A 10,961-nucleotide genomic window follows, 5' to 3' on the forward strand; every position below is an offset into this window, starting at 1 on the left:
CTAAAAGCTGACATTAAGGCATGCCAAGTCTCCTATAAGAAAATCATTCTAACTGCTGGGGTCCAATCCCAGCGGGTCCAGGGGTCCCCAAAGGTGTGGACGGAGTCGGCGAAGAATGAATGACATGGAAACTGGGTTCAGTTCATCAGCATAGCGAGGTTCTCCCTCCAGAATCTCCAGCCAAGTTCTGTCCAAGATCTCCAGCGAAGTTCTGGTCAGGATCTCCAACCAAGTTCTGGTGCCATGTTCTCTCGCTAGGTTCTCCAGCCAGGTTCAGTCACCAGGTTCTTTAGCCAGGTTCTATCCAGGTTCTTTTGCCATGTTCTGTCTAGGTTCTCCAGTGAAGTTCTGTAGCCAGGTTCTGTCCAGGATCTTTTGCCATGTTCTCTGGCTAGGTTCTGGTTAGGATCTGATGATGATGTGATGAGGATCTGATGACGATCTGATGAGGATCTGATGAGGAGCTGATGAGGAGCTGATGAGAATCTGGTGAGGATCTGATGAGGTTGTGTTGTTTATTGTCTTGTTACATCCGTATTTATACCAGCCGATTTTAATCCTGTCAATTTCTATTACAAAGGTTAGGGCGTTTCTTATCTCCATTCCAGGGAGTAAAGATTATGTAGCTTAACTACCCGCCTGGCACTTAATTAAGGGGTTGTATCCCCTCCCTAACCTCAGGGAAAGATCCCCACCTGGGGAAACAACCTTTCTCGGAGGGGTGACCTTGGTTAAAACACATGGCGCTAAGGAGAGCAAACATATTAAGAACAATATGCTATATACGCCAGGTCCATTGAAACATATGCTGTGCAGATGTTTCTTTCCTGCAGCGACTGTGTCAAGCAGCAAGGATGGACCGGCTCCCGGCATCTAACATCTTTGGATATTATGTTCTCTAGTTATAAAACATTCTCCTGGCATACATAGTCTTGAATGTACCTAAACTTGCACACTAACAAACATAAACCACAGGAGCACTCTCAAGTGTTGGCCACGGATTTTTAAAAAATCAATTTTATGTACTTAAATAACCTCTTACTTTTTACAGTGTCAGTGCGGGAGTCGGGCAAATTATTTTCTAAAGCTTATGCCCATACAAGTTGAAGGAGAGAATATTATAGAGTTCTATGAGCCATAAAATGATATAGCTAAAAATCGGCTGAAGGATAATGTGTTAATTCTCATGAACCCTTTCATACTGGGGAAGCCATTCTAATTCTTCTCATTATAGTCACTCTTGATGTCCAGTTCTTGGGAAAGTAAAACCCCATTACAGAGAACTGTGAAGACCTTATTCCTTTGTCACAGTGGAATCTAGTTGGTAGTATTAAATCTTGTTGACTAGGTGAACCGTTGGTGAAGGTTGTGAATCTCCTTTGTCAGACCACATTTTTATCATCGTAGTAACTGCCACAAAGGAATCTGACCTTCAGACTGAAAAACCTTCTCCTAATACATCTGGGAACATTTTTTATTTAGCTTTAGGTGATTCATCTAGGTAAGGTTTTGCATGTGCCTGTCACATGTGAAAGATGGTGGTTGAAATGTTCAAGTCCTCTTGCCTAAAATTTTTGCCTGTCACAGAGAAATAACAAAATGTACAGTCACTTGGGTTCAGACCCTTAATTCCTGATATTCAATGGGTATAATGCTCACTCACTCATTTATTCTTATGCCTGGAGGCAAAGGTAAGGCACACATAAATTTGGAAGGGCAGTCTCTTTGTCTGAATTTGCACCTTGAAGGACTTGTTTTGGCACTGGTCCACCTCAGTCCCTAAAACAAGTAAGTCTGAGAGGGATGGACTCAGGTATTTTAAGCAAAGAGCAGAGCATGTGATACTGATTGATATCAAGGCAGTACCTTGTTAGTACAGGATCAAGGGGCATAGCAGTCGTGGGTAAGAGCACCCACAGTCACCAAGCACTTCATGGTTCCGAGCAGTCCCACACCCCTCTAACTGGTAAGTCAGCTGGGACATGGGGAGCCTAGAGAAAAGACATTCTTTTTATGAGGGGTCAGTACATGGTGTAGTACACGGTCTGCTTCAGATGCTCCAAATGGCTGGAAAGGACATACAGCATCGCAAAGAAAGCACTTCAGCTCTGCCAAAGACAGTTTTAGGTCCCCTAAAAAGGAACAGTTTATGAAAGTCATGAAGAGAATTAAACTGTCCATTAGTAGCATGGAGAAATGGAGAAAGACAGCTTTCCTTCTGGTACTCAACCCTTTGGGCTGCATTATTGAACAATGAGCTGCCTTCCCTTAAGATTAGGAAGGTGACTCTGAACTCAGCTTTCTGAAACCTGACACATAAATTAAAGGCCTAAACTACGGACCTCTGAAAAAAGTTTTGTTTTCCAGGTCTGGCAATAAAAACTCTCATAGATAACAACCAGCACCACGTTGAAGAGAGAAGTGTAAGGTAATAAAGCTCCACGAAGGACTCAAAATCAACACCACAGCTATGGTCCACTCAGTGTCTATATCAGTTATCACCTGATCTTGACAAAGTACTTCTAAGTAAATATTTAGAGCCCCCCAAAGCCCTCTTCATCAGATTGGAAACATGTCTAAACTTCAGGGGTTTTAGTTGCCTGTGCCACCATCACTTTAAATTCAAGTAATCTTCCTTGGGTCCTTTTGGTGTAATGGTCTGTCCTCCTATGATTTAGAACCTTAAAAATGTGCTCTGTAAATGAACATACTTAAATAATGTTTAAATAAGCATTTACTTACGACATTTCAATTTTAAAATTAAAATATATATATATATTCTGACCTGTTAAATTTTTCCACTTCTGAATATTTTCTTGTCCTAATCCCCCCCCCCTCTTTACACACACACACACCCCACATATCTCTTTTAGGTCACATCAGAACTATATATCATTTGGTAGCACTGCAAGATATATGAAATGCTTCCTAATGAAAAGCTAAAAAGCTTTAGTGTTTTTCTCCTTTATTGTCAGTTTTACAGAATTGAAAAAACTTCCTAAACACTCGATTCTTAAATTTGTTCTAAAATAAGCTGAAAATCAGGCCACACAATTAATTCAATTTAGTCTGTGACTTGGCTAAATGAATCCTGCTCATCAATAAATAAAAACAAAACTCAGCTGATCCCACTTAGCTTCTATGAATAAACATGTATTTTCAAAATGTATTTAAAACAAAAACAAATAGCTCAGATCTACTCACTCAGCCGAGCAGATCATTCCCTGATTGCCTCGACATCGTTCAAGGAGGGCCCTCAAGCAGGCGAAAACCTGACAACTTATAAACCTTTAGAACATGCAACTTACACCACTGGTAAGCTGGCCTCAACACAAAGCACAAAATGACATGAGATTCACAGAAAAACAAAACGTTTGTTCAAAAAGCACAAAGAACCAGCAGTAGAAAACAGAAATCATGTACAGCTTGTCCCAATTCTTCCTCAATCAATAATAGGCTATAGGGTAACTGATCTCTCTCTAACTTCCTCCAATGTTCATATATTTCTTGGTTGTTATTTTTTTTTGCCTAGTAGTTTTTTCACATACCCATTCTCTCTATTTTTTACTGTCCTCTGACCTTCCCTTTTGTGTTTCCCCTTAACCCTTAGTCACACACTGCATACTTATCAAATCCATTTGACACCCAAGAGCTCATTCATATAGAAATCCTGACTCACACACTCTGCCAGCCAAAGTCACCCACGTATTCCACAGTCCTCAACAACAAAAGACTGCAGGCATTAGGAGGCTTTACAATCTGCAAAGAAATCACTTTCTTACTTCCCCATGCCTGCCCTCCCACCCCAACCCCCAGCTCCAGTCCTCTTTCAGAATGACCCCACTGAAAATGGTAACACAGTATGGAAACCACAAATCCTCCAGCGTGAGGTTAGAACCAACTCAAGGAATTGCAAAATTCAAGATCTTTCTGAGGCTGCACTTCCTGAACCACTACCATAGGGAAGATGATGTGTTAGCGTGTATACTGGGTGTTTTGCCACATTGCCCAACATGCCTCTCATAGGAGCTTCCTGAGCTCAGTCACTGAGGGCTTGGATATAAGAGCTCAGAATGATGCCTAGACCATTGTGATGAGGGGTGCAGTTCCCATTCACTCTCTCCCCATTTTAATTTTTTGTCTATGGGCTTAAGGACTGCTGCCATCCTGGGTCAATGTCTCATTGTGTGGCCTAGAGCCAGTGATACATGCTTCTAGGCACAGTCCCCAAGTCCAGCTACAATTGTATTGGAAGTTTCTCCAAACAACAAAACATCACCTGGGAGTGTGCCTGAGCCAATCATGACTCAAACCTGCCTAGATGTTTGCATGTCTGGAAATATTTTTAAAATGTCTTACGAACTGCCTCTCTGATGTGAGAGCCAGGAAGGACTTCAAGAGCATGGGTAACCAGTATCATAGCTAAACCACAGACAAAAAATGAAATTTATATCAGCCAGTAATTTTATTTCATCTAGAGAATGGGCATGAGACACTGGCTAATATCTGGCATTACCATTATGGGTCAAATTCAGATTGGTCTCATAATGATTTATATAATTTCCTTTTACTAGAAAGTGTATTCTAATGACTTAATTACAACTTCTGAGTACAGGGGTAATTTTAAACATATGCAATTTGTAGTTTAAAAAATAGCCAACAATCCTCACTTTTTGAAACATTCAAACTCAAAACCCTATATTTTAGTGTGTAGCCAAATTATAGAAAAAAATATCAAAAAAATGAATAAGAAACTTTAAGAATCCTATATAATAAAAGGGTAATATGCTGTGTCTCAACCAGTCGCTGTAACACCCACTGACCACCAGGGGGTAGACGCTCCAACTGGTACGTTAGGTTGCTGCTGGGGTCTGGCTGATTGGGACTGGGTGAGAGGTCCCGACATGCCAGGGAGCCCTCCTGCAGTCCCTCCCCGGCCAACCCCTATTAGCCCCAATCAGGACTGGGTGAGATGGCCCCAATTGGCCCAGATCACTGGCCAGGTTGAGGGACCCCACCCGTGCACAAATTCGTGCACCAGGCCTCTAGTTAACTATAAACCATATTATATGATTAGTGCTTAAGCTCTTTTTGACAAAATTGATGTCTACAATTGATCTGTGTATGGAACTCCTAGTGTCCAAAGAATAATATCCTATATCTTATCAAAGAAATCATTTGTACACTGGGCCATTAGAAATATTTTGCTGGAGAAGTAGAAGTTGATGGCCATCACGGATTAATCTATCTCAGCTCTTTAGAAGGACAGGTGTAGCTGAGTGTGGTTTCTTAATGCAACTTACATGGCTTTTCTTCTAAATAAAAAATATGTGGAGAACAAAAACACTCACAGGCTGTTGGTTTGGGAAATCAATTTTTCTTGCCAGGCAAACAAACTGCACTGTTAATTTTAAGAAATGGGATTTGTGTGTGTGTGTGTGTGTGTGTGTGTGTGTATGTGTGTGTGTGTGTGTTTTCATATAAAAAATGCCAAGGCAGAATGCCAAGGCAGACTCTCAAGTTCACAACCAGAGTTAACTCTGTACAGCCAGAGCATCTTCCTCTACCAAGGACAGCTCCAGGGCATTGTCGTGACTGCTGGTTTTCATCCTGAAGCTGAAGGAACCATAGAGTTTTGCAGATTCTTTGGAAGCGGCAAACCTGTTGCGACGGTACAGCTCCCCCTTCCACATAGACATCATTAGCAAACAGGACAGAACGACCCCCCCAAGAGTAAGCAGGCAGAGCCCGGCAATCACACAGCGGTCCAGATGCGCCCCCAGCCTGGCGCTCTCCTTCTCCAGGCGCTCCATCTCCCGGGCTGCCACGCTGTTGGGATCCACAGTCACTTCCCGTGGGACGATGTAAGAGATGATCACCAGCAAGATGCCAGTGACCAAGAACAAGACGGCGCTGATGAAACCATAGTCTACGGACTTCCCTGAAGACGTGGCTTCCGAACTCGTGTCCTCTTCATCGTCGGATATCAAGGAGATGGCAGCTTCGTGGGACCACTCGTTGGGATTTCCCCAGCCAAGGTCTCCCTGGTGATTACTCCCTTTGGCTGAAGGGGAGCTCTGGTTCCTCTGCTCCAAGTTCACATTCTCGTCCACGTAGGTGAAAGAAGTTTCTAGTTCCTGGCTGCAGCAATTGCAGACTTTCCGTTCTGCTATTTGGTGATTCCCTGAGCTGAGAGGTTCTGGTGGGAAGGAGTTTGGCTGGATCACGCTGTCTTGCAGAGAGGGGGAGGGGGAGGCTGGAGAAGGACCAAGTTTAGAGCCTTCCACCTCGGCTGCTCTTGGCGGGGACGTGCAGTGTCTCTGGCAGCAGAGAGCAGCTTTGGTGGCTGCTGCATCTGCCTGGTCAGCTGGAGGCCCTCCTGAACCCCAGTCCGCAGCATCACACCAGGCTGCCTGGCCGCTCTTCCTAGCAAGATGGTGGGGCTCCATTGGAACTACCCAGACATCCCCCAGCAGCTCCCAGAAATTCTGCCAATAGCAGCACAGAGAAGAACCAACTAAGGCTGCACCACCAGGAGTGCTGCTTCGGAGGCCCCCATCTCCTTGGCAGCCACAGTGTTGACACTTCAAGCCCAGGTCGTCCTGAAAGCGGGGAGGGAAAGCAGAGGATGTCTAGTAGCTAGACAGTGTGAAAAGGGCAAACCCTCTGATTTATCACAGGGATTAACACTAGGAATCTCAGGTCAGGGAAGAAAAGGAGCAGGGAGGAAGTAGCAGTGTCTCTGAAGAAGGCATTGCCGTCACCAGGCCAAATTTATCCAAGGATTCACACATCTCTGTGACAGGATCCCTCAATGAGAAGGCAGGCTTCCTGTGCAGAGACACAAATGAGAAAGGCAGGGACCTTTTTTAGCAGAACTGCTGATTTTCTGGAGAACCCGGGAAGCACAGAATTCTCAACATTTCAGTTAAATTATAAGCATTTACCCTCTCTCTAATTCAGAGCAGATTCTAATACAGATTATATTTAGCGCATCACCACGGGTGAACGCATATGTCACTATCAGTTGGGCTCTGTTGGAGCTGGGGCTCAGCATTTTGACTGTGTGGGTGAGAGACGGCAGCTTAATCAGCCACCTCTCCTAACCTTGCACTGCATGCGTCCAATGACCCTGGTCACACAGCCCTGTATTTACAAGACCCCAAGCTTGTTCACTGTGCTTCCCTTCTTAACCCATCCCCTTGCTGCTACACGAGGTCAGCATGTTATGGACCTGGAAGTATGTAGACAACATGCCTCATGGTGTGATCCCGGCAAATACTATATGCCAACCCACTCCTACACACACACACACACACACACACACCTCTGCCTGCTCCAGGTACAGGTCGACTACTGCTGCTCACTAACTCTGCATGGGTCTGAGTTCCTCTCCCTCTGCAGGGTTTGCTAACACAAGTGCACAGGATCTTGACCAGAAGTTTTACAAACCCAATCTAGAAGCAAGCTGACAACAAAAGACGAATTATAAACCCACAGAGTCAGGGTTTGGTTGAGGCAAATAGGTGAGAAGCAATTTCCAAGGGTACCTCTGGAACTTTGTATCCATGACACTCCTTCACCCCCAGCGCAGCAAGGGACCTTCCTGGGACAGAACTATTAAGTTAAACAGAAAACCATTTGCCCATCGTTCTCTGCCTCTGACATTTTTCTGAGGAATAAAAATTCACTTTCTCAAGTACAGAGGTTTCAAAGAAAATAAAGCCCCCAAGTCCAGGGTAGTAATTGATTTAACCCAAGGCTTGGGCGTTTATTATGATTCAAAATCCACAGCTCCACGAGCTGGTAACCCACACAGAAGCACTGGTAAGGCTAAGGTCAATCTGACAACTCACTTAAAATATGGGAGAGGGAATCCACATGTTTTCTGTTATACATTAGCTTTTTTAAAAACCCACTTTCCTTCTATTTTTGGAGTTTCTCTGCAGCTAAAACAAAACAAACAAAAATACACCAAGTGCAGGAAAATCACAACTGAACCAGAGCTTTCCCTGAGCGAGTGGACAGATCCCTGCTGCAGGATCCCTCAGTGAACGAAGGGATGTAAGGAGTTTGATTACTGAAAGGAGAAATCATCTCGCAGGTCGCTCAGACATTAGGCGCCCCGATGAACCTTTGGCACAATGAACTCATCGCACTGGACTACTTGGGATAAAATCCGCAAAGTCCCTTAGGGAGCTTCCAATTTATAATAACAAAGAGGGAGAGAAATCTGCACTTGATTCCCAGGTCCTACGTCTGTCTATCTTTTCTTCAAAGAGAGACTCCTCTGGTTCCAAGGGCGATATACTAGCCTTACAGTGGATTTCCTTTGCAGCTCCTTGATCCGGGGTTTCCATCCTCGATGGAGAAGAAATAATCCCAGGAGACCTGCTAAAGGCTCTTTCCAGCCCTCCTTTCCCTTTCTTCTCTCCGGTTTAAGAGCGCAATTGATAAAACTGCACCTCAAAGCAAGGAGACAGCAATCTCCCTCGTCTGTCGCCATCCATTAAAGCATGAATATCTGCGCTGGAACTAACTGACACGGGCGAGGCTGGTCTGGGGAGGGCGACCTCGGCATGCGTCCTGGGAGCGCTGTGCCGGGGACCACGCGCTGCAAGCACTGGGCAGCGAGGAATCAATCAATTCATTCCGGGTGAACTCCGCACCCTCGGGAAGCACCCGGGCTTGGGCTGCGTTCGTTCGCCGAGTACCCTGAAGCTGGGCAGGCACCTCGGGCAGAAAGTGGGGACGCGCTCCCCTGCTCCGCCAGGCTCCCGGGGTCCCTCCCTCGCTCCAGTGCCTCCTCTCCTCTGCTCTCCGCTACTCACCTGCTTGGGCCACCCAGTGCGGCTGCAGAACCGCGCTAGTCCCCGCGGGTTCCTCGGGAAAGTCCGTGATCACCGCCGTGGCACTTGTAGCCACCGTAAGCAGTGGAGCTCCTCGCGGTGGGCTGCGCCCATGGTGCCAGAGGGGCGGGGCGGGGCGGGGCGGGGGCGCTCCCTCTAGCGGAGCATCCCGGGAGATGTAGTCCGGGGGCGGGGGTGGGGCTGCCTGTCTCCCTCAGGTCTGTTCTCTCTCCCACCTCCTGGTTTCTGCCCTTCCCTATACCTCCACACTCCTGCCTCCTAAACTCAAGGCGGGGTCCCCCAGCCTCAGGTGTAGACACAGGATTATGGGGGAAGGAGTGTACATTTAGTTCCTACCAAAATATATGCATATTTTGTCTGATTAAATAGAAAACATCTAATTGGACTTTATTAATCCTTTTCTAGATGAGGAAAGAGGCTTAGAGGAATTATATGCCTCATCCAAGGTTTCAAAGACAATAAGTGGTTGCTAATAAATTGTATCCAGGAACCTGTTTCTAAAGTCATTACCTTGCCCACAAAATCAGGAAAAATGTGGCTATTGAGGATAAGAGATTGTCCTGTTCACCTTCACATCCCCTGTGCAGAGTGTCTGGTATCTGTTGAATCATGAACAGTAATGGTACAAAGTAACAATGGACATAAATAGCACATTGCCAGACTCTCCTCATCTCTTTAGACACAGGTACTCGGCTTTTTGAAAGTTGGCCTAATGCCACCTCGACTTGTAATCCAGAGAGGATTTTGACTTTTATGAAAAAAAGTGAAAAGCCAGAATAGTGGTCGGCATTTGTTTGCAGCAAGCTGTTGTAGAGGCAGTACGCACTGGTGAGTGAAACAACATGGTACACATACTATTTTCTACTCTACGTAGGCTGTGTATTTATCACATCATTCCTTTTACTATGTTAGTGTGATTTTAGGTTTTATTTGGTATGATTTAGTAGGTTATTTCTGAGATCTGGGAATGCCCAAAAATGTTCCCCATGTACATTAATGGTAATTACTTTACTTCAGGCCATTTCAGCTTACAAAAGGTTTCATAGGAGCATTCTACTTTTGGATAAGAGGGGTGGGGAACCTGCACATTAACTCATTTAATGCTCACAATTAATTTTTAAAGTCCTGTGAAGATCTGTTTTACAGAAGAGAAAACTGAGTAGCCCAAAGTCATACAGCTAGTGCTCAGCAGAGGTGGGGCATGAATCACAACAGCTCCCAAGTCTTAGGCAAACTGAATGAATAGAGAGAGGACCAGAAGGCAAGAAGACAAAGGGTTAGAAACAAAGGAAATCTGGAGGTTGAAGCTACTGAGTTGTGACTCCCACATTAGGACAAAGGAATTCCTTGGGGTCATTAATTAACCTCTTTCTAGCCAGAGTGGACTGCAGCAGCCAAAGGAAATATGTGGTTTGTGGATCATCTCCAAGTTTTCACCATCTCCTTTGGGGTGATTCTAGGGTTATTGATTGCTTTCATCCAAGGGGAGCAACAGGGGTTATACTATTTATAGCATTTTGCTATTTGTGAGTGGCCAGAAATTCTGTGGTTGCTTGTTTTCAAGTGATACATCAGTCTCCTATAGTGATGATTTTGTTGGTTTTCTTTTATATTAATAGAACCCATAGTCTCATAGTTCCAGGGACTTCCCAATCCATCCCCTTAAAAGTCTTTTTCCCCCTGTGTCTCTCTTTTAGCAAGTTGGGCCCATGTGCTTTGTAAAGATGACATGTGTATTATGGTTTCTTTTTCTTTGCTCATTACCCTGTTCTGCAGTGAGAACATCCTTCCTCCATTTCCCTGTTCTCTCCACTATTCAAGGACAATCTCATCCAGCCACATTTACAGAGATTCAGTCTGTTCTTAGGACTGTATATTTAAAAGGGAACACAAAGACACCATAGGGTATCTAGAAGAGAGCGGGTAAAAAGTTGAAGAAAATCTGAACTCACATTGGATAAGGAGATGCTGAAGGAACTTGGGATATTTAGCCAGAGGAGGAGACCTAGAGGAAAGGAAAAACTAGCTTTAAATAATTTGAAGTTTGTAAAATAGACAGAAATTGTATATCATGATTAAAGAGGGTAAAAG

General features: G+C 44.7%; 1 protein-coding gene across 1 annotated transcript; it reads right to left on the minus strand.

The window, feature by feature from the left end:
* Nucleotides 1-5,505: 5,505 nt before the first annotated feature.
* TMEM74 (transmembrane protein 74) lies at nt 5,506-8,906 on the minus strand. The gene is made up of 2 exons (XM_014452629.2): nt 8,832-8,906; nt 5,506-6,831 (listed from the first exon to the last, which is right to left on the minus strand). Exon 2 carries the CDS (start codon nt 6,447-6,449, stop codon nt 5,535-5,537), a length of 915 nt encoding a protein of 304 aa, XP_014308115.1. The 5' UTR covers nt 6,450-6,831; nt 8,832-8,906; the 3' UTR covers nt 5,506-5,534.
* Nucleotides 8,907-10,961: the final 2,055 nt, after the last annotated feature.

This window comes from Myotis lucifugus, unplaced genomic scaffold (genome assembly GCF_000147115.1).
Source record: "Myotis lucifugus unplaced genomic scaffold, Myoluc2.0 scaffold_17, whole genome shotgun sequence".
NCBI classification, from domain to species: Eukaryota; Metazoa; Chordata; class Mammalia; order Chiroptera; family Vespertilionidae; genus Myotis; species Myotis lucifugus.

Coding starts and splice junctions, on each gene's coding strand:
- TMEM74 (XM_014452629.2), bottom strand. CDS start 6,449: ATGGAGCCCCACCATCTTGCTAGGAAGAGCGGCCAGGCAGCCTGGTGT.